The 24,635-nt window shown below is 46.8% G+C and overlaps 1 protein-coding gene across 2 annotated transcripts in view; it reads right to left on the bottom strand.

Annotated features, from left to right (window-relative positions):
• Positions 1-24,635, bottom strand: part of CIAO2A (cytosolic iron-sulfur assembly component 2A) — a 203,333-nt gene that overhangs the window by 133,031 nt on the left and 45,667 nt on the right. For both annotated transcript variants that reach the window (XM_069624203.1, XM_069624202.1), the window contains exon 2: positions 5,221-5,385. In XM_069624203.1, the coding sequence (XP_069480304.1) occupies positions 5,221-5,385 (165 nt within the window). The remainder of the gene's footprint in view (positions 1-5,220; positions 5,386-24,635) is intronic.

The raw sequence follows: 24,635 nt of genomic DNA, 5'->3' as shown, positions 1-24,635 counted from the left end.
CTGCTTCTGAAGACCGAATGTTCAGAATGCAGTCACTACCAGTATCTACTTACTGCACTCTAAACATTCCGATTGTCTGAGAGGAGGCCAATAACAATTTCGTTGTGCCAATATACCATGGCCTCTTTCGAGGATTTGAAGGCACTCGAATCTTTCAAGGGGAACTGATGCTTGGGGTCTTGTAGGAATTTAATATTAGGGCAGACAAAGGAATAGATCAAGTTTTTATACGCCATGATACTGGAATGGGGGAGGAAGAGTGGCACAAGGGCAGGAAGAGTGGCACAATCTCTGGAAGTCAGACTCCATGGAGAAGAACCTGACAGAATAGTCCTCCCTCTCTCATATTATTTTCCCTAACAGTGCAACCTTGTCTCCATGCCCCAGAGAACTATTTTTTAGAGGCAGATGAGGAATTAGCAGCTAGGACTAAATCTTGGGTGAAGAGTAGAAAACCACTAGTTGGGCGTAGACCTACTATCTGTCAATGGACCAGGGCACTGGGTAGGGGTGGAGGTGATAAACCAGCAACTACTATAGGTTTGGCTTTCGCATACTTGGGCATAAATGGTTGGCTAGATGTTCATTATATGGCTATCAAAATCATCAATCCCTGGAGGGTGCACACATTAAAAACGGAAAGGCCAGCATTAAACAGGATTTCAAAAAGCCAAATTATGTATATGAAGGAGCAATCTGCTCCAAAAGCCTTGAACATATAGAGATGTGAGCAAGAAGAAGGACCATTAATAACATGGCTTGTTCTCTTCAAATAACAGCTCCTCATTACAACAACCTTAGTTTGGAATCCAAGAAACAATCTCATTAAACATATTTTTCATTGAACAAGGGGCTAGACAGACTGGATGTTCGGGCAGCTGACAAATATACAGGCTTTAAGAAATTGAAATTGTATTTTTATCGCGCCCATACACAAGTGTTTCAGAGCGCAACAAGGCAAGGGAGGGGAACAGGGGAGAACAAAACAACGATCTTACTAGGCCCAGTGACATTGAGAACGTGCAAGTGTATGGGGAAGGGGAGGGGGGAAAAAGTGCCAGGAGGTGGGAAGAGATGGCAAGTGCAGAGCAAAAGGAGAACATATTAAGTAATAATAGATAAAAGCGACAAAAGGGGTGGTGCTGCCAGAAAGTGGCCAGTGCCGAGTTTAAGACAGTAGACGGGGTAGGTCAGATAAGTGCAGGAAGAGAAAAAAAAGGGGGGGCTGTATGGGTACAGATACAGACCCCAGTGCAAGGGGTGGCCCAGAGGCAGTGCAGGAGGGTGGCAGGGTGAGCAGGAACCTGGGCCCGAAGGACAGAGGGTGGCCAGTTGCACAGTGCCATGTGAGTACAGATCAGCAGAGGAGAGGGGGGGGGGCAAAGGCAGAAGCAAAGAGGAAGGTCTTGAGGTGCTTCCGGAACTGGAGATGGTTCTCCTCAAGTTTTAGAGTGGCAGGGAGGCTGTTCCAGAGGGAGGGCCCCAGCCAAAGACAGAGATCTAACCCCAACTTGTTTCTTTGAAAAATGACTGAGCCTGAGGGAGTTAGAGGTAGAGGAGCGAAGAGCTCGAGAGGGGAGGTATTTGCGGAGGGATAGCTGAAGGTATTCTGGACCCAGGCCTCAGAAAGCCTTGTGGACAATGCAGAGGGTTTTGAATTCAATCCTTGCATCCACTGGGAGCCAATGTAGAGATTTCAGAGCTGGAGAGATACGATCCCAGGGCTTGAGGCCAAGGACAAGTCTGACAGTCCTGTTCTGGATTAGTTGCAGAGGGCGGAAAGTAGAGGCAGGTAGGTTAAGAAAGAGGCTGTTACAATAGTCCAACCTACAGAGAACCAGAGCTTGGGAGACAGTGAGCTTCCAGGGGAAGGAGAGGAAGGGCAGAGTACCTCTGAGGAGGTGCAGTAGGAAGTTAGATTTTTTTAGAGACATCTGAGACATGGGCGAAGAAGGAAAGTGTGGAATCAAAGATGACCTCGAGGTTCTTAGCCTCAGAGGTGGGGGTAGGAGGAGAGCCAAGGGAGGCCGGACAGAGAGTGAGGGGAAAGGATGGAGAAGGTATGCCAATGAGGAGGATCTCAGTCTTGCTGGCATTCAGACAAAGATCATTGGCGGAACACCAGTCTTGAATGAGAGATGAGAGAGGGAGAGGAGGTGGCCGAGGGCAGCCTGAAAATGAGTTGAGTGTCGCCACCGTAGCACTGGAAATTTGAGCAGAAAATGGCAATGCAGTGGCCGAGACTTGCCAGGTGCTGGTTGAAAAGCCAGGGCGAGAGATTAGACCCCTGGGGAACACCACAGAAGAGAGGGAGATTGATGATAGGAAGGACCCGAGTATTACCTGGGAGGGTCTATCAGAGAGGAAAGAGGTCAGCCAGGCCAGAGCCTGGTCAGTGATAGCCAGGTTATCACGGAAATGGTTGAGCAGGATGGTATGGTTGACCGTGTCAAAGGCAGAGGCGAGATCAAGTAGGAGGAGGACAGCGGGAATGTTTGAGTCAAGGTTGGAGAGAATATCTTAACAGATGTTCAGGAGAGCAGTTTCCGTGCTTCTGGCAGCTCTGAAGCCAGACTGGTGATCATGAAGACAGCCAACAGAATCAGAATGGAGGTTAAGCTGGGAGATGGCCAGCTTTTCCAGGAGTTTGCCCAGAAAGGGAGTAATGGAGATTGGACGATAGTTAGCCGGACAAGAAGGATCAGCTGTGGGTTTCTTAAGATGATGGTGCACAAGGGAGTATCTCAGGGGGAGGGGAAAGAACCTGAGGCAAAGGAGTGGTTGCAAAAATCAGCAAGGGCCGGAGCGAGGGTATCAATGTGGTCCTTGATGGTTTTAGAGGAACAGGGATGGACCTGTTTTGATGAGGCTTTCACAGATCAGACTTGTCTAGCAACCTCATCGGGGGTGAAAAGAGGAAAGGGGGAGAAAGCGGATGGGGGGAAGCGAGGGAGAGTCAGCAAGCACATATGGAGAGGGAAGAGGAGAGGAAGGGGAGGAGAGGATGGACCGGATGTCCTGGGTTTTTGAGATAAAGTGAGAGGCAAGGTCATTGCAAAGGGCCTGGGAGGCAACAGGAGGGGTACAGACTGCAGCAGGGTTGGCCAGCTCCTGGCAGATTTTAAAGAGTTCGGCCGAGTGGTTCAATGCCGCATAGACACGGACTTGAATGTGGACTCTCTTCTTGGCGAAGACAGTCGGTATTGCCTTTGGAGCAGGCGAAAGTCCAGCTCGTCAGAGGATGAACAAGTCGTCCCCCATTTCCTCTCAGCCGCCCTTCACTTACGTTTAAGTGTAGCTAGGTCAGAGTCATACCAAGAATTGCACTTGGCTTTGGACTTCAAGCGGATCCGGATGACAGGGGCAAGAGCATCAAGGGTATCAGCAATAGACGAATAGAGAAAGGATAGGGCTGTGTCAGGGTGTGAGTCAGCCAGAGGAGGGGGCGGGGGGTGGGGGAGAGAAGGTGGCAGCGAAAGCATCAACTGACACGCGCTTCATGGGCCGGATGTCCGAGAAGGTAGGCGGCAGTGTAGGGGTAGGCTTGGCGGAAGAGAGTGAGAGATGAGAGTAGAGGAGGCAATGGTCACTCCATGAGAAAGGAGTGGTCAGAGGGATCGAGAGGGGGAGGCCAGAGGAGATCAAGACATCAAGTGTGTGACCGGCCGAATGCGTCGGGCCGGAGGGGAGGATAGAGAGAGAGGGGGAATTGATTGCATAGGTTGCGAAAGAGCAAATATGAGGGACAGGGAGAATCAAGGTGGATTTTAAGGTCATCAAGGAAGAGGAGTTGAGTGGTTGAGGTCAGGAGAGAGGAGGAGAGGTCAGCCCACTCAGAGAAAAGAGGTGATTTGACCAGGGGGCCGATAGAGTGTAGCAACAGTAAGAGTGGCTAGGAGAGATTGAGAGCCTGCAGACAAGGTATTCGAAAGAGTGGTAGATCTGAGTGGGAATGATAGTGACAGGAATCCACTCAGGAAAGATCAGGGCTACACCACCACCAGGCCAATCCACTCAGGAAAGATCAGGGCTACACCATCACCGGGCCGGGTGGATCTGGGTGCAGAGAGGCTCTTGTAGCCATCAGGGAGGAGAGTGTCAAAACTCGTGACAGAGCTGGCCGTGAACCATGTCTCGATAAGACCAAAGACATCAAGGTCCAGTTCTTCGAGGAGGTGGCCGATGTCAGAGGAGTGTTTCACAGAGCAAGAGTTGAGTGGCAAGATGCAGAAGGTTGCCAGCCTTAAAGACCTTTCCGGGAAGGGGTACGCCCTGCAGAGGGGTGGATATAGCCTAAAGTGGGGCAGAGAAGGGAGGAGCGGGCAAGGCAACCAAGGAATGAGTGGAAGGGACAACCGGAGATGAGAGGAAGTTGATAAGGCGAGGGACGCGCCTATCGAAGAGGAGGAGATTGGCCTGAGGACCTTGGACCATGATAGTGCCATTGAGGTAGACATTAAGGATGACTCTGGAAGAGTCAATAGAAGCCATGCGGACTTCCCAACGAGTACCACCGTTTATGGGAGAGGAGGAGATAGTACAGAGCAGAGAGATCATATGCAGGGTCCATAGATCTGGCGAAGGAACGACAAAGAGGATGTCAGTGAGGGTCTGTCTGGAAGAGGGGCTGGAATCAGCGATAGGGAGACCAGGGTTAGAGGCCAAGATATCCTGTTTAAACTTCTTCTTTCCAGACTTGGTGAGAAGGGAAGGGTAGTTGATAGAGAAGCAGTTTGAATAAATGGGAGAAACAAAAAGCGCCATGAGTGGGAAGAGAGGAGCCAGAGGAAGAAGAATGCTAGTACAGCGTTATGGAACAGTCACTGGGCCAGCAGGTTACAATCAGTGGGCAAAGTTAAATGCAAACCCCACCCAAGTTTGACTTTCAATTCAAATGCAAAATACACCCAAGTTTGATATTCAATTCAAATGCAAGGCCCTGTAGTTAAGGTAAGGAAGTGAGAGTAAGAGGGTGAAGGAGGGTACAAAGGCAACTTAAGTTAATACATAACAGGGAAAGGCTGAGAGTACAGGCAGAGATGAGGGTATAGGGCAGTCAGGAGGAGGTAACTAACCCAACCAGAATGCAGTAACACAGTCATGGTAGTGTGATCCACCACGTTCAAATTGTAAGCCCATTTGGAAAAATCAGTATAAAACAGACTTGCAAAAGACATTAAAAAAAAAAAAAAAACTATTTGCAGCAGCCCAAGGACGTACCAATGAGTGTTGCTAGAGAGCAATGGGGCACAGTTGGTGTAAAGTGGATGATAACCAGGTATTCCTCCTCGCCCAAATCTTGCACAGTGACACAATCCTCAGTCACCACGTCCAGCTCCTCCAAAGTATTCGGCTTTTCTGGATCACGGATATTTCGGATGATATCTGAAGTGAAAAAGTAAATATTGCTTTGATCGCAAAGTGAACCTAACACATATGGAACACTCCAACCCTCCTCTCAACCAAACTTTCATGCTCAGCTGGATCAGTGATCTATCTGCAAGGGCGTAGCATCAAGGATGGCTGTCACACATTACTTTTGGCCCTACTCGCTTTTTCTACCCGTTGTTCTAAATCTCCCTAGGCGTTGCAGAAACACACAAGCCACTTCATGAGCATTTAGATGATGTGGGGGCATAACAGTATAAGGCTACAGGTCCCTCGGATTACCATACACCTCCTCCCAGATGCCCAGTCAGTCAACATGAAATCCACCTACACGGGACAGATGGGGTTCTTTCTCTTGCATGATAAATATACTGAAGTGGCCTTGTACTTACAGACGTCAGTAATAGAGGGGTGTCGTAGCCAAAGGATCAACAGACAACAAAGCCAAAAAATAGATATTGCGGTTCTTTACTTTGTACAAAAACAACTAATCAAGGGATTGGGTTGGAAGGAGCAGCCTGGTGACGTACAAGGTAGGTACAACGTAATCAACTTCTGTTTAGGACCGTGCTCCTCAGTCCTTCAATGACCTGGCACCACTACACCTTGTGTTGTCTGCACAGGGGTTGGGTGTCGGGCTCTTCCAAAATTGTAGGACCCACATTGTTGTCAGGGTTAACCAGATTACCAGAAAAGCACTGTTGTAGCTGGTTTCTCAGCCAGTCAGGAATGTCATGAGGCCTTTACACAACTCCATTGATTTGACTAGGACCAAGGATCTAGGGACTCCTTCTCATGCACCCATATGCTTTAGCCCCATGCCCTAGGCCCTTTGGTTTGCCCTTCTTTCTATTTCCCTTTTCCTCCTCCCTTTCCCACTGCTGTTCTGCTGTACACATTTTATTTTCCTCTTCCCTTCCTCCTTTGCTCTTTTCTCTTTTCATACCACCTCCTGTTTGCCTGATCTCTGCATCTTTGTGCTCTCATCTTTCCTCCATATCCATTAGTCTATTTTCTCTCAGTTCTCAGCTTTAGCTCTTACTTCTGCCTCCTCAACTCTCCTCTTTTTCCTCTGCATCCTCCAGTACCCTTGATTTCTCCTCTACCACCCCCTCCGACTTTTCTGTTTTTTCTCTACCTCCTCTACTCGCTTCTCTCGTCTCTGTACCTCCTCTTTCTTTGCTCTGTTTTCCCTTTCCCATCTGTGCTTTTGTTCCACTCTCCATCGCATTGGCTCTTCTTTCCTCTCGCATCCCTCTTTCTTCCTTTTTTGCTCTCAACTGTCTCCCACCTCTGCTCCTCTTTCTTCTTCCTTCACCATGGTACAGCTCTCCTTCACTTCTGCTTCGATATATCTCCACTTTTCTTCCTTGCTGCATCGCCACACTCTATTCTATACCGAGCTCTATGACCTCCCGACTCCCACATACGGCGGTCCTATTGCCTCCCTTTCATTCTCCCATAAGAAGGGGCCTGCGGCATACAAGTGCGTACATTATGTATTTGTGTCTGGTTGTTGGGCTCTATTTGGACTACAGGGCACTGGCTAGCAGACACATCAAAATTAACATCTTGGATTCGTTTTCACAGATCGCGTGAGATGTCGCTACCTGTGGGGACCACGGTCTCAGTCAAAGCATAATTGTGTAAGACTTAAGGTGTTTGGCTTTTGCAGGAGCACATGCGAGAAAAGAGATGGGCTCTGCGATTGACTCTGCAAGACCAACAGCGTCAAACTGTCTTTCCATTTTAACTGCATACATTTCAATGGCATGTTAAATATCCTTCTGTTTTGGCCGGCAGAATGGAGTTTCACCGAATGCAGGCAAGACCGATCTTTCTCTCAAGTGAAAAGTCACAAAGAACCAGCAGAGGTATGCCCAGGGGTTTACAGGCCCAGACCTAGAACAGTTTACTAGCTACATGTTGGCATATACAGATCAACGCTCTAGGCAGCAGGGCAACTCCCAAAATGAAACTGATCTAACGGGTTCAGGTTTCTCGTGCAACCCAACACCCTACACCCAAGTAGGCCACTTAATGCACATCATCCCTCTCTCCTCCCAATCTCGAGGCAAGTTAGGCCAGCATCATCATCCTCCCCCCATCATGGCCCAAAATGAATATCAGCATTTATGAACCATGAGTCGGCCTTTCAGTGGCCACAAATATAAAAATCAAATATTCAACAAAGCAGTACCAATTTCTCCAAAATCAACGACATTCGAGATTTTCCAAATCAAATGCTGCCCAAAGCAGGATAAAACGGTCTGCACTCCAAATTAGGACACATGAAAAATAAATCCAGCCTATTTGTACCAACTACCCCAAAAAGAGCATGCATTGCAATCACAGTGTACAGCCAGTTTGCAGGGCACTGCATTTCCAATGTGTATGATTACAGTGCCTCCCTAGTATGAAACTCCTGCATTACACTAGTTTGCAAAACACCAATCTTCGGTACGAATTGCACAATCAGTTTGTACAACCACAGTACAATTTCTATTTTCACAGTGTCAATTAAACACTGCAAGCATCTGTCAAGATGTGGATACAACAGCTCGAGTCAGACTAGCAGTTTAGGAATAGAATTTCACTAGCTGATGCTGAGTCCCAGGTCCACCCAAAAAGAAATTACAAATATCTGAAAGATATGGTACTATATATTTACTTGGATATAATTCACCTCAAAACAAATCTGTATTTTATGTGTGTGTACCAGCACACAAACATATATGCACACACATACAAATGCGGTATGCAGTGATTAGAACCAATACCAAAATAATTTATACCATTATACCGAACCTATAATAACGAATTCCAAAATAATGAATCGGAAAAAAAACTTTTAAAAAAGGGGTTGGGAGTGGGGATAGTGGTTTTGGGGGAGGGGAAAAGTATTGGGAACCAAAAAAAAAAAACAAAAAAATAAATAAATTAAAAAAAAAAGCAGGGGCATTGCGCCCTCCCCCCCCCCCCCCCCACCCCACAAAAACAATGTAAAATTAATTTGTTATTTTGGAATTCGTTATTATGGTATTCGTTATGATGGTATTCGTTATTTTGGATTAGTTATAATCACATGTAACCGGCTGGTAACATTGCTGCATTAGCAGCTTCTGTGCAAGGATACAAATATTTGTGATTCTACATTTGGTAGGCAGAAAGTCTATTTTGCTGACAATCAAAATGCCCCAGATTTCTGGTTAGTGGGCATGTGTATTTGGGTGTCGTTGCAGAGCATGTTCAGCACAGGGTTAGATTTTTCGATCATTTAGACACTTGAAGTACTTCCTGCCTTGCAGTGTGCAATTTTGCTTCTGATGTGGTCCCTGCAACCCTTCTTATGGAAGATAAAGTACTCATTCGTAAAAGTTAAATGTACTTTTGATTATTTGGGAGACAGTGTCGGGGGTTAGTTGTAAGCGAGTAATGCAGATTTTCTAGTTTCTTCTTTGTTTATTTTCTTTAAAAGAACTAGGACACCTGCATGAAGAGACTCAGAATTCCCATTTTTCTGTTCTGTTGGCCTTGATGAGGGGGGGGGCGGCGTACAATAATTTGATAAAATGATTAAGCATATTCTGGACATGTGTCTCTGGTTAAAAGGAATTAACAGATGTCTTTCATTGTGGTGCATGTATATGCATGTTCCATGTCCATTGCTATATTTTGTTCTGTTCCGTTTTATTAAGTATTAACAGCTGTTCGGTGTACTTAATTCAGTTGTGTGACCAGTGGCCTCCTAGTGAATTTATTATTTTGTGTATGTTTGGATTGAATCCTTGTAATTCAAATTATGCATAGGTATGTAGTCTTGTCGTTTCTTACGTGTTTTGCTATAGAACTGGAAGTGGAATACTAAAGTAGTTTTATAGGGTTACATGTGATTATAACAATCCAAAATAATCAATACCATAGTAACGAATACCATAATAACAAATTCCAAAATAACATTCATGTTTCATTGTTTTTGGGGGGGTCCCCGCCACCCGAGACCCACCCACCCCCATTTCTTTGTTCCTAATACTTTCCCCCCATTCTCTGGTAGTTCTGCTTTCCTTGAGCAAATACAAATGCACTTGTACAAGCGTACACCTTGCCACGGACCCACACACAGCCTTTTAGACACTGCCAACGATGTACAAGAAACCAAGGGTATAACCAAAGTATACTCCAATATGAATAAACCTAAGAACCTAGGACTCTCTATGGGACCAATGTTTGCAATTATACGAAGTGCTTATAATGCTTACAGCTTCCAGTCGGACATAGGGGAGCCTGGCTGCATAACACCTTCCCTTCCTGCCCCAACAGTGCACTCCTAGTTTGCAAAAAAACAACAACAAAAAAAAAAAAGACAGGTTTTCATATCCTCAATAAACACAGTGCAACAATGTCACTGTATCTATACTGTCACAATCACAGAGCGCACATTTTAGTAAGAGATGCACTCCAAATATCACACACCAATACACTTCCAGACTTCAGAATCTCTAAATTATCGGCCAGTAGCCACACACACTAATCTTATGAAAATAATATCTAGCATTTTTGGGATGGGCAAAGGTACATTCGGAGACAATGCCCCATGCACAGATGCTTAAGTATGCTTGTGGTAGAATGCCTGGGAACAGTCTCAGCAGATTTCCCCTGCACAGCCCTGCAAAATATTCTGCCCAATGAAAAGAAATGTTCACAAACCATGGATTACTATGAATGTATTCCCGAAGTTAGAAAAGGTATAGGATCCGTTTGCAAGCAAGCATTACTATTCTAAGGATGCTTAGCTCTGCATTTGATGCATATTTTTCTCATGTGCGCTGGCTGCTAAGACCCAAATCAATGCTCCTCACAGAGTAATAGCATCAACCAGAATTAGTACAAATGGTCCTGCGATGGGTTTAGGGGTAAGGGCCATCAAGCAGGATTTGCAATATTGATCAGTACGCAAGAGAGGGGGTTAGCAATACTGATGGGGGTGGCGGGGGTGGGGGGATACAGAGTTTTCAATAAAGGTCAACTAGCAGGGGATGAACAATGAAAGCTGGCATGCGAGTAACAATATTGACCATATGTCATACTAATAAAGAAGACCAGCCTGGATTCTCCATATTGATCTCATGCAGGCTTATAATACTATTATAGTAGACTTATAAATCGGACAGTGCCAACATTGCACTGTTGAAACTGAACCAGAGTAAAGAGGACATTAGTTCCTATTCTGTTCAAACTGTTAATGTGACTCTGATCAACTATAACATGAGGTGTCTTCTATCGGGCAGAACTATTCTCCAGTTTGTGGACGCGAAATGCGGCACGATAAAAACGGAGGAACAGCGACACGTGCTTTCAAATCAATAGCTGAATTTCGGCATCGAGCTGCGACGGTCAGCAATTAAATATCACACATGCTCCGTGACCAAAATTGATCTTTGGAATTCGGGCGCTCCAACTTTTGAGCATTACCAGTACACAACTAAAAGAGGGAACTGTGGAGCCACTTAATACAATAGCGACCTGATCAGCTACAGCACTACAGGTGCGACTGACAAACTAAGATATCTACGCTCCGTCTTATTGATGGATGCCCCAAAATGAGTACTGTCAAGAAAGCCGTTTAATTTTGGACCATGGAAGATACAGACAAGATACAGACTAGACAGACCTACCATCTGCCAAATAAATTCAACACCTACTATTGTGATCCAAATGAAGATGAAATAATTTACTTACCTGTAACTGTCGTTCTCCATCATGGGTCTGGCATGGATTCACATGCTCATGAATATCCCCCGTCGTCAGGCTGGGAATCATTGGTAAAGAAAAAAATCAGTTTCAGTTTCGTTCTGAACTGTCTTTCTCCTAATAACCAATCACTGGTCTCTGGGTCATACTGCCCACAGCCAATGACTGCCCTCTACCTAAGCCCCTCCTCTGGCAGCCATCTTCAGATTTGGTCGCACGTAAAGTGGCAGTAGGACCAAGAGAGGAGCCGCGGAGGGGTAGGAGGGAGGGTTTGCATGTGAATCCATGCCAGACCCATGCTGGAGAACAACAGTTACAGGTAAGTAACTTGTTCCTTCTCCAGCATGGGGTCTGGCATGGATTCACATGCTCATGAATACAAAAATAAAAAGCAGTACACACATGCACAACCACGGGAGGTGGCAAGGCTCAACATTAAGCATTTACATACAACTCAACATTAAGCATATCTTACCCCGTCACCAGGCCCACCTTCAGGCGAACAGGTTGCGCAGCACTGACTGGCCGACTCTGGACTCCTCCCTGGTCTCGTGAAGGTGTGCGTCGACCTCCACGTAGCAGCCCTACAGATGTCCAGCAGGGGCACACCAGACAAGAACGCCGTGGCAGCAGCGATCACTCTGGTCGAATGGGCTCTCGGACGGCCGGGCAACATCGGTTTGCCAACCGGTGACAGTGCATGATGCAGCCGGAGAGCCATCTGGAAAAGAAAGCCTTCGAGAGGGCCTACCCTTGGTTCACAGACCCAAAGTTCACAAACAGCTGTGATGTCTTCCAAAAACTCTTCGTGTGGCCCACGTAGAACCTCGGGGCTCTAGCCACATCCAGCGAGTGCAAAGTCCTCTCGGCCAGGGACGAAGGCGACGGGAAGAAAACAGGTAACACCAAGGGCTCGTTGAAATGGAAGTCCGACGGCACGTTGTGCATGAAGGAGGGGTGCGTCCTCAGAACCACCTGCATCGTGGAATGTCAGGTAGGGAGGTCTGCAGGAGAGGGCCTGGATCTCGCCCACTCGTCGTGCCCAGGTGATGGCCACGAGGAACGCGGTCTTCCACGAAAGGAACTTCAAAGGTGCTGAATGCAGAGGCTCGAATGGCGGCCCCATGAACCTGCCCAGCACCACGTTGCGCTCCCACGAGCCTTCACCGACGGGAATGATCGGAACAGTCCCTTCATAAACTCCTTCACCAGGCGATGAGACCACAGAGATTATCGCCCTGACGTCCTGGTGTAGCGGGAAATCGCCGCCAGATGTATCTTGATGGAGGCATGAGCTAGCCCCGCCCTGGCCAGCGACAGTAGGTATGGCAGCACTTGAGGGGACATAATGCGCAGAGGGTTAATCTTCTGTGCACGGCACCAGACAGAGAACCTCTTCCATTTGTGTCCATAGCACGAGAGTTGAGGATGCCCTGGCCTTTACAAGCACCTCCTTGCAGTCCGCCGGGATATCGTACCCTCCAAACTCTAGTGCTGCAGGAGCCAGGCCTGCAAGTTCCGCAACCCCGGGTCGTGGTGGAGGATGGTGCCCCCTTCTCTGGCGAGGAGGTCCGCGTCCGTCGACAGTTTGACTGGGGGGCGGGGGGAAAGAGGGGGAGACGCCGACATGTCCAGAAGGTCTGGGAACCAGATCTGCCTCGGCCATGCCGGTGTGACAAGGATCATCCTGCACCGGGACCGTCTGAGTTGGTTGATGAGTCGCAGCAGCAACGGCAACGGTGGGAATGCATACAGGAACACGCCGTCCCAGGGGAATGACAAGGCATCTCCCATGCTCCCCGGCTGGGGAAACCTGGCGAACCTCCGGCACTTGGTGTTCTCCACTGTCGGGATTAGGTCAATCTGAGGATTGCCCCATCGTTGGAAAAGTAGATCCACTTGATCCTGACACGGTTCCCACCCGTGGCACGAGCGCAGCTCCCTGCTGAGTGAGTCGGCGATGGGGTTTTTTATTCCTGCCAGATGGAAGGGTACCAGAAATATCCCTTGGGCAACGGGCCAGTGCCACAGATCCTGGGCCTCCTTGGATAGGGCTGGGGATCTGGTGACTCCCTGCTTCCGGATGTAGAACATTGTGGTGGTGTTGTCGGTGAAGATGCTTACCACCTTGCCCTTGAGGGACGGGAGGAACGACTTGAGGGCCCCGAACACGGCTCGGAGCTCCAGGACATTGATGTGTAGTGACCTCTCCTCCGGGAGCCAAAGGCCTCTTGCATGGAGATCTCCGGTGTGCGCCCCCCCATCCCTCCATTGAGGCATCCGTCGTCACAGTCTCCCGATGCGCCGGGGTCTGGAAGTCCATACCCACCGCCAGATGCGCATGGGTGCCCCACCACCGGATCACTTGGCGGAAGGTCTCGTTGAGCGAGATCCTGTCTTCGAAGTTGCCCATCGCCTGCAGCCAATGGGCATCGAGGAACACTTGTAGTGGACGCATCCGCAACCTGCACAGGGGCACGAGGTAGATGCACTAGGACATCATGCCGAGCAGGGACTTGATGGACCTCACCCTGGCCACGTCCATGGTCCACAGCCGTTGCACCTTGCCCAGGATGGCCTTCGTCCTTTCCTCCGGAGAGGCCAATCGCGCCACTGTGTCGAGCCTGGCTCCCAGGAACAGGGCGACTTGCAACAGCACTAAGTGGGACTTTGCAAAGTTGATCGAGAATCCCAGCTCCGTGAGCAGTTGGATGGTCTTTGCAGTGTGCCCGATGGCGAGTTCTCTTGTCTTTGCTAGGATGAGCCAATCGTCAAGGTAGGGGTAGACGTGGATCCCCTGCAGGCGCAACCGCACCACCATTGGTGCTAGGCACTTGGTGAATACCCTGGGCGCCGACTTCAATCCGAAGGGAGGGGCCTTGAACAGATAATGTCGCCCTTGGGCTACGAATTTCAGGAACTTTCGATGTCCTTTTAGAATGGGGATGCAAAAGTAGGCATCCTCCAAGTCCAGCGATGATAGGAAGTCGCCTTCCTCCAGCTGCCCCAGCACGTGCTGGAGGGTGACAATCCGGAACTTCTGGGACTTAATGTATTTATTTAGACGACGAAGGTCCAGGATGGGTCGCCAGCCGCCGGTCTTCTTTCTTACGAGGAAGTATTGCGAGTGCACTCTGCAGCGCCGGAGCCTCTTTGGGACGAGCTCGATGGCTCCTTTCTTCAGCATCTGTTACGCTCACCTGGTATCCACAGGGACGCCACCCAGCCGGGTTACTCGCTGGTATGCTTCTCAGCTTTGCCCTGATGTGGTCTGCGGGGAAGGTTCTGCCTGAAAATACAGGAGGACTGTGTTCAAGACTGACCGACTGGGGTAAGTATCCTCCCGCCACCCCTGTATTATTTCAGTCCCTCTGGCGCCCTCTCCTCACCTTGTGATTAGGCGTGCTCTCCGTCCTGCCTTCTTTGCAGGGGCACGTTGTCTTTCATGGGCGAGTGCGGTCCAGTTACTTCACTGACACCGGCCCGTTTATATTGTTCAGGTAGGTCTTATTGCTGTCCTTTAGTTTTGTTGCTATCCTACATGCCTTTCCTTATTTAAAATGTCTCTATTTTCTCCTTTAGGTATGCAGAGCTTCAGCGCGGCAAACTGGCTTGGTTGAGCCCCTCTGGTAAATGATGGCGCATTAAGAGCGATATGATGCGGTAAGTAAGCGCTATGCGCAGCGCTGCAAAGTCTTGCCTTTGCTAACCTGTGTTTTCCTTCCTTGTAGGTCGCAGTGTTCTTCAGCGCGAGTGAAATGTCCAGAGTGGTGCCAGCCGAGAGGCAACCAGCCAGGTAAGCCTTTTGAGCCGTTCATAATTTGTAAATGTCTCTACTGCTTTCTTTAATGTTGCCTCTATCTTCCTCTTTCAGGTTGTTCTGTCCGGGAGGCGTGCAGATTCGAGGAAGCTGTTCTCAGTAGCTGCGAGTGTTTAAAGATGAAGACTGCAGGTAAGATGCTGCTGCTAATGATGTTCCTTTTGTCTCCTTGCAGGTTCTGCTTCTCCGAGGTTCGATGGAATAGCCGGACACGGTGAGCGTCACGTTGCAAGCTGCAAAGTAACGCGAAGCGTGTTGTCTTGCTTGGGTGTGGTTTAAATAGCCACAACAAAATAGTCCAGGTAAAGTAGTCCCTAGGCTACCACACCCAAAACACTAGACCGCATAGCTTGGTTCTGCTGAACCAAGCTATATGGATGCCTCAATGTTGGCTGACAATACAATAAAGTAGTTCCCAAGCACATTGTTTTTCATGGTGTATGACTGGCCCCATGAGGGCTTTTGAAGAGGATGCCAGGCTCTAGAGGCTCGAGTCCTGACTCCACCTGGCCAATGGGTTTGCCAGAGGGGGTTTTGGGCAAGGGTTGTGACAGCATCGCCCTTACTTCCAGCAGCAGTTGAGGGATGTGGTTTTCCTTCATGGCCACGGGTGGAACGCAGGGTGTGTCCGTGGGCCAGGGCATCCAGCACCCATCAGTCGGTGGAGATGGACTCCCACACGCTGACGAACATCGCCAGCGGGCCTCCCACCGGGGTGCTCAGATGGGGGCCCGATGCTACGGCCGGTTCAGTCCTGCTTGGCAGCGGCCTTGCCGCCTTGGACTCCTTGGCGACGACGACGAGATCCTCCTGATTTGCTCCGTCCTCTGTAGGCCTCCTGTGACGAGGAGCAGGCCGCCTGGCGGTACGTCAAGGAGCCACCGCTGAATCCTTTGGAGGCACCTTGCTCCCTGCAGCGATTCCTCCACAGTCTTGCCAAACAGATTGTTCCTGTCGAAGGGCATGTCCAGAACCCTGGTCTGCACGTCTTGGCGGAAATCGGTTGCCTTGAGCCAACCATGCTGGCGAAGGCAAACGCAGTTGCCCATCTGGCGAATACCGGTGTCGGACCACGCCATAACTGGCCACAGACATTGCTGACGCCACCTCGCCTTCCTGTAGGTTCTCCAGGGCCTCAGCCCTCTTGTCGCCCGGAAGGAAGTCCAGCAGGGGAGCGATCTTAAACCACAGCTCCCTGTCGTAGCGAGCCACAATCGCGAGGGCGTTGGCCACTTTAATCGTCGTCGCCGCCGACATGACCCGTCATCCCATAGCGTCCAGTTTCTTCCCCTCGCCATCCGGTGGGGAGGTCGAAATTGAAGCCATCGCCCGAGAGGACCGGCTTCCTCTTGGCCTCACGCCGTTGATAGAGTAAACCTTCCTTCTTCTGTTCTTCGGGCGATCATGGCGTGGAATTTCAATTTCATCGGGCAGGGAGGCCCGAGGAGGTGGTGATGGAAGGCCCATCCCGTCGTCACCACCGTCATCATCCATCACCGTCGTGGCCGTCTCCATTCCTGTGTTATCCCTCGGATCAGGAGAGGGCGATGAAGGTTGAGAAGGCCGTGAAGGCTGGTTGGTGCGGGGGGGATGAACTCTCCTCCGCATGCTTGAACGGCTTCCCGATGGTCCAGGCTCCGCTGGATCGTCCGTTGGTGGTAAGGGCAACCTTGTCCTCATCTCCTTACACAAGACCTGGATCGCCATCAAGATCGCTCCCGAGTCGTCTTGTGGCCCAGGTACCAGCTGCGACGGGAGCGACGGCCAGGGAGTGCAATCCTCCACTTCCACGGGCTCCTCGTCGGCACCACCGTCGCTTTCCTCGTCCGCCTCATTGGGATCCCTCCCATGGGACCGGACTTCCTCGAACTTCTTGTTCAGGATCTTTTCGACTCCGGCCAGCTCCTCCTCAGAGGCTGTATCTGTATCCGTGATGGCCACTGGGCCCCCCCCCCTCTTTTTCCACCCGGGTTTCACAGGGGGCTTAATGGGCTGAAAAGACGATTCCCTCTGTGGAGGCAGGGAAACTCTAGGCCCCGAGGTTGCCTCCATCGGCTTCGCCAGGGCCGCCGCAACTCCTTCGATAGAGGCCTTAGCCGGGTGAATCAAGGTCTCGACGACCTTGGGCGTGCCTGAGGCCTTCACCTTGGGGGGGGGGGCAGGAGGGGGGGTCACCGCCTCACTCCCCCTCGGTTGTCTCCGTCGGGATCTACCGGGGCTTCTCCCGAAGCTTACCCAGGTTCTCCGATTTCCTCTTCCCCGAGCCAGAGCGTTGGCTCGTGGTTGTTGGCGTCTGTGAAAGTGCGCCCTGCCTGCCAGCCGAGGAGCCCGACCGATCTGCGCTCCCGGTGCCCGCAGACTCGCGGTGCTTTGCCTTATGTTGGGCCCCCGTCACCGGAGCGCCCTCAAAGGTCTTAGAAGACCGCTCCGACTACTACTTCTTCTCACCTACTGCTGGGCTCTTCCCTTCCAGCAAGTTGGTGAGTCGGTCACGCCGATTCAATATGGTCCGTTCCGACATGTTCTTGCAAAACGCACAGTCCTTCTCCACGTGCGTTTTGTCTTCGTGAAGGCAGTAGAGACATCTGAAATGCTCTTCCTCCTTGAAGACATTCTGCAATCCACATCCAGGGCAGCTCCTGAACAGCTTGGATCCGGGCGTCGTGTTTCCTTTGTCCTGGGCCATCTCCACGCGGGGTAGGCCTCAAAAGATCTTCTTGAATCCTCCAAGAAGTGAAACTCGACGAAAGCTTCACCCTTGAGGGGCGTAGAAAATTCCGAAACGGGTCCCCGTTGATCGAAGTAGTAACGGTAGAGCTTGAGGCTCGATTGACCTGATAAACACTTTGAAAAATAGCAAAACGCAGTAAAAGCTTGAGAGCTATAGCACGAGGACTCCCAACACTTGAACATGCAGTAAAAATCTGAAGGTGGCTCCCAGAGGAGGGGCTTAGGTAGAGGGCAGTCATTGGCTGGGGGCAGTATGACCCAGAGATCAGTGATTGGTTATTAGGAGAAAGACCGTTCAGAAACAAAACGGAAATTGATTTTTTCTTTACTGAGGATTCCCATCCGGACGACAGGGAATATTCATGAGCATATGAATCCATGCCAAACCCCATGCTGGAGAAACTTGTTTATGTACTGAGGAGGGCACGGGTAGAGAAAGTACTCCTAATACAATGCCCAAAACTCGAGTAAACATCACAACAACTTAAGTTCCATTTTTTACGATCTCGATTATTCTTTTTGGTCACAAAAATAACTGTGGCAATTGAAAATTGATAATATATGACAGATATAGTAAAACATTGATGAATTGACAGACAATTAAAAATTATATATATATATCACGCTGCATCATAGGTCTATTGGTTGGACCTATTGGTTTTTAGACATTATTGCAAGTTTTTCTGCACAGGTATGATTGGTTTGTGAATGGGTATGTATGCAATTGATATGATGAGTCGGTATGTGTGATTACAATATTTTGCTAGGTCGATAGGATGAAATTGCTCAGAGTTTATGGTATGTCCTTCATTAATGTTTATAAAAAAAAAAAAGAAAGCAATAAGAATAAAATAAGAAGCAATTTCAAAAATGTACTTTTTGAAATCATTCTTAAGAGAAGGTATTGTGACGAATATCTATGAATAACTAATGCAATGAGAGTCTGTACATGTTTTGTATACCTGTACGTGTTGTGACAACTATAAAATGAGCCCACTTACAAAAAAAAAAAATGCAATCGACTTTAGTGAAGCCAACTAGTGGTAAATGGCCATGGCCAGCTGGGATATCAATAGATGTTTACAAATGTATGATGAGCCTATGATGCCATTTACTGGCCCTTAGTTGTAATACTATATTAGATTGTGGTACAATACCATCAAAAGGGCATGAAACCAGCACCGACTTCCTATCGACTGATTTCACTGATGTGTAGTACCTCTAAATTGTTTAGGAAAATAATATATGGCAGATTAATAGAGGGAGTAATGGAAGTGGGGTACTGAATTCAATTCAACAGAGCTTTTGCAAGTCCCTCAGAAACAGATTGCGAGGTTTATATCTGACACCCAGCTAGTATTGGAACTAAGTGGAAACTACTCAGAGGATAGCAACTCAGTTACACCAGCATACAACCACATTGAATCATGGATGCAAGGCATAAAATAAGCAGCGTCGGAGCAATTCGCTATGCAATTCTGTAGGTTTGCTAATTAAATTGGCACTTGTGTAGCAAAGTTAGCTATTTAAGTTACCCTGTTCAATTAAAGCACAGGTCACTCTGCATTCCTCCCTTGCCTTCAGAGCTCTCTCCACCCTCTTTTCTCTGTGTTCACTGCAAGTTCAAAGGCGCTAATCGAGAGAGAGAGTGCAGCTGTAAGCATCCCCTTCACTCATGTGCCAAAAAGCCTGTGTGGGAGTGCTGCACACATTTTATTTTTAAAATAATTGCAAACGATAAATAATTGGGATAATATTGTTATTAAGCTAACTGCATCCTGTCTGCCAAAGACCAGTATGTGTTATTTTCTTTTTTTAAACAGCTTTCAATTCCTTTTCTGATAATGTAATAGGTTACATAATGCATGATTACAGTATTGCTACTGTAAAACACTGCATTGTCTCCATGCTTTACAGTAGTGCATCTAAATCTAGGTGTCAACTAGATTTCATTTTGTTGGGGAAGATGCATCATATTGACGAGTGGACACTTTTGAAAATGTACATGACCACGCAGCCAAATGCTTTGATGGCAGACCTAGTCCTGTGGCCTGCTGGTTACATACAGCTTACAACTGGTGCTCAACTCATGAGCTGATCCCCATACTCCTTGACATTCTATCTTACCATGATGGTTTATACCCACTACCCTGATAGTGAAATGGCCGCAAACTACAATATTCTACCTAGTTTGCCCAGTTCTCCGACTGCTACGCCATCCACTCTACTTAGTCTTTTACATAATGAATATACAAAGCTAACTTGATATTTACTTAAAAGTAGCAATCAATAGTTAGTCTGTACATCTACAGACCTACTGCAGAACTGTACACTGTATTTGCCCTTCAGAGCTCACTTTGCTCTATGATTGCATTATATATTTGCAGCTGCAGTGGAGAGAGCTGGTCACATTGTTTTCAGAGCCTTATTATATCTATTTATTTGTGCCCATTCATTCAGCTAACCATTTTACAGATGCTCAGCCAGGGCTTGCAAAGTATTTTTGGCCAATCACATAGTAGAGTAGATTTTTAGAATGGCTGGTACCATTTGTAGGAGATGTTGGGAATTTTTATTTAAACTTTACTTTGCAGTAAATGTCAAATAAAAGTTTCACTGTGCATGGCTGTCCTCTGGGTGGCAGCAGTGTGCCAAACTAAAGTGGGTTTGTGGTGACATGCACCATTCTACAGAAAGAATTTGCAAGGCCCGACTTATCTCACTAATTATCTTACCTCAGAGGTATACAAAACTGCTATATTGTTGCTCATTTTATATCTTGGGCACAAGTATCTTCTGGTGGCATTAAAAACATTAGCAAAGAAACCCATTTGATTAGCAATTTTGTACTAATCAAGAATATTTTAATTAGCAAACTCTGCTAATCAATTTTTGAAAACTAATTTATGCCTTGTGGATGTGTCAAAACTGGTTATGCCTTAACAGCAAGAAAACAGAGCTAATGATCTTTGGCTACCATCAAGCGCGAGCCAAACTAACCCTTTAAAACAAATCTTTCCACATGAAGGACTTCCCAATACAGGTTGTAGAAAAGGTCAAGACACTGGGTATGATCATAGAGGCATTTTATGAGTTCTGATGCCCAAGTCACGCATGTCACAAAAAACTTAATATGGCATCTTAGACTATTAAGAGTGATAAAGCCTTACATTAGTGAAGAGAACTATACGACAACAGCCAGAGCAATTCTACTACCGCGGCTTGACTACGGAAACTCACTAATGCTTAGTGCAAATAATCAGTGCACCACAAAACTCCAACACATACAAAACAATGCCATCAGGATTATCAAGCAGAAACCCAAGACCGAACACATTAGTAATGACAGAAGGGAACTTCATTGGTTCAAAGTGGAAGACAGGGTATTGTTCAAGGCCATGACACTAGTCCATAAATGCCTTTATGGGAAAGCCCCAGCATACCTCAAATCAAACATTTTCATATATGTTCCAGGCCGCTCAATATGATCTGAACACAGAGTCTAAATCACAGGAGTTGCCCACAAAAGATCCAACGTAATGGGCAAGGCTTTTCCCATATCCGCAGCTGTCAAATGGAATAGTCTGCCTGTAGATCGAAGACTAGAAAACAACCTTTTGTGCTTCAGGAAAAAGCCGAAAACCCTCCTCTTCAAATAACTCCAGAACTACACTACCGTCTATATATTGTCCCGTCTCCATGTTAGTCTTATGTGTCTTTATGTTACGCCTGAGGGCGACCAGTGTGATACAAATAAATAAAAAATATTTGATCTGCTAGAAGTATGTTTTGGATTTGAATGCATCTACATATATTCTGGCAATATGGATCTTTCCTCTCCTTTTGACAGTGTTTCAAGAGAAATAGTATGGTATTATTGTCTGAATTAGGTGTACCTCAAGGATTTACTATCGGTGGCAATGACATTGTATCATGATACAATCGCCAAAATGAGATATAGCACAGAGGGTCAAATGACAGAATTTTAATGTTGGTAGGGTGTTCAACAGGGGTGCCAAGATGGACTTTTTGACTTGTATACAAATTAATTGAAAAAGGAAAACAAAAAATGAACGTCCCACGAATCACACATATTTCTCTTATTTAAGTATGCGGATGGCGCAGTGTTGACTACTTGCACACCTGTGGCTTTATAGTTTTTGATCTGGGACTATACAGACTAAATGGAAAAAAAGGATTTTAACAGCAAATTAAACCAAGTCAAACATCATGGTAGTTTCAAAGAAAAGAAAATAATTGTAGACCAATGTGCTGTGGGAATAATAGGTTGAATCCCGGTCCACATTAGGATTACAGCCTGAAGAATTCTGCATTGTGCGTCGGAGATACCAGGGGCCCTCCCGCATCAAGAATCAAGGCAGGCAGAATTATCAGCCACTGTGGTACTGTCCTTGGCGCCAAGAACAAAGCAGCATCAGTTAAATCAACACAGACAGTGAGTTTGGGAGACTGATACAAGACTGGTCTGTGTTGAAGCCAGGGTTGCAAGCAGCAACATTGTATGGAGAGCGCTGGAAAAAACACTGTTTGAAATACATGTGATAAAAGACGCAAGTAAAGTTGAACTGCACTTTGAAACGAAAATACAATATCTTTTGACAGAGTGGTCCGGCACCACGTGGGTGCTCAATCGAAAGTCTCTATAAGGTATCCAGCTGAAAAGTTAGAGAGTTGTAGAGAATTGTGAATCGAAGTGGTCCTCCATGTCGGGAGACGGGGGTCCGACGTCAAGCAAAAATCACGAGAATTTGTATGTGTGAAATCCTAAGAAGGTAAATCCGAGCCTGGCGGACGGGGGTCCCGGGGTGAACAGAAAATCAGAATTTGTACGTGTGAAACCCTAAGGAGAAAGGAACTTTGTTGTTTGTCATATTGCATCAGGCCCTCTGAAAAAGATTTTGAATGTCAAAGACACTTTGGCACAGAAGGCCATGATGTTGAGGTTTTGAACTGTACCCTTATGCTAAAGAAGCCAGAGACTGTGCTAAGCTCGAGTGTGCCACCTCGTCCCATGGGGAAGTGGAGCCAACGATTTGAATATCCCGACATATCATTTCTTGAACACTTATTTTGCATAACATTGTTTCCCACACTATTTGTATATAGAAGTAAGGATTGGCAATAGGTGTATTTGTATAGGCCCTTTTATTTTGACACCACCATTACTTCATGGTCGTAGCTTGCTCCAATCTTTAGATTTAGGTCCAGAATGGCATTTTTCAAACCCAATTGAAGTTCAATAAACACCCTTGAACTGTGATCATTTGTCTTACTGTTCGATACCATGCCTTCGTTACAGTAGTGATCAAAAAGGCCCAGGCTTATAAAATAATTTAGAAATTGTCTAATGGGTCAGTATATTCGTTGCTAAATCAGGAATAATATGTAATGCTAAGCCCAAGGTGAGATATGGGTCTGGCATATGAATTTTTCTGCAGGTATATATACTACAGATAATGGACAATATTTTTCTTTGCAGACTTCTTAGCTTTCCAAGTAATGTTTCTATCCTTCACATGGCACCTGGGACCCTATTTGTTGCAAACACAATTCAACCCCTGCTTTTTTGGATATTTCTTTGGTCAATATTGAGGCTACTCTAACCCAATCAATTTTAAATCATATTATTAAATGTGTATTAGGTAATAAAATTCCCTGATTAGTGTACATCTGTAAGATAATTTATTAGGCTTTTCTTCCCAGTTTTCCAGGATGACTGGCCTATCGAAGGATGATAAATCGCTTGTTAAAAAACGTAGTCCATCAACTGAATTTTGGAGAATAGAGAATGAATCCCCATGAATTTAATTCAATATCTTCTAATAAACCGCATACTTGAGGGGCGGATATCTGTAATTGGTAACTACTGCAAGGCAAATGTTTGCTGCAATTCAGTGGAGATTCTGTACTGCCCTGCTAATGACGATAACTGGTAGATGGAACAATATGGAGCAGGCAGACCTGCAAATCCCAATAGGACCGTAGATTTAGAAACAATGATGCATTTTATGCTGTTTTGTTCTTTGCATGTTAATTTGAGGTGGTTTGATTTACGTGACGTGTTAAAGGCCAATGGTTTCAGACTATGTAGACCCACACTATGTTATTTGTTTTCATTGGATAGCCATAAACCATGTTATGGCATAGCCAATGATATGATATCCACATTAAATTTGAGATCGAATATATTAAGTCACGGACTGATTTAATTTGTAAACATTTAAATGAGTAGGGCTGCTCAGGTTGGTTTCTAAATCATGCCATATGTAATCCTATTTCATGTGATGTTATTAGTGGTCAGGGTCAATAGGGTTAATGCTAATTTTATTGTGCTGGCACAAAAAATATTCCCCATTCTCAATATTGAAGGGGCTGTCTATCAGCACTCTCTACTGTGGGTGTGAGTCTATCCAATATGGTTGCATCGCAGGACATGATACTTATCTTGGGGGCTTCTATGCAAAGTTTGGGAGGGACCAGGAATTTTATTATTTGATGTAACCAAGGATAACTTGGCAGGGATCCCCCACACAGGGATGATGGATTCTAGAACGTGTGCAGAAGGATTGAGACTGTGGCAGTACCTAAATTACTGTGGGCTGTGCTCAGTGAATGGTTGTTTTCCTGATGACATACCGAGTAAACTCACTTTCTCTTCAGCTTTAGGCGATTCCACTATTGATTATCTATGTGTCCCTATAAAATTCTGGGATTTAATTTTAAATGTTCACATGGCCGGTGAGATTTGCAGTGATCATTTCCAAAAAAACTAGGGAGGCACAAAACGATATTGCAGGCTTTTCTGTCTGATGTGGCATTAGACGGCACTACGTGTAGACTGAAATGGCAGTCTGTAGATCAAGGGGGTCTCAAAGACTTTGTTGTGAATGTAATTCATTCACTTAAAAATCTATACCCTTCTTCC

Source organism: Ambystoma mexicanum, chromosome 11 (genome assembly GCF_040938575.1).
Source record: "Ambystoma mexicanum isolate Mex_15411 chromosome 11, UKY_AmexF1_1, whole genome shotgun sequence".
Taxonomy (NCBI): domain Eukaryota; kingdom Metazoa; phylum Chordata; class Amphibia; order Caudata; family Ambystomatidae; genus Ambystoma; species Ambystoma mexicanum.
The sequence above is the reverse complement of the archived record's forward strand: the minus strand, read 5'-3'. Positions and strand labels throughout refer to the sequence as shown.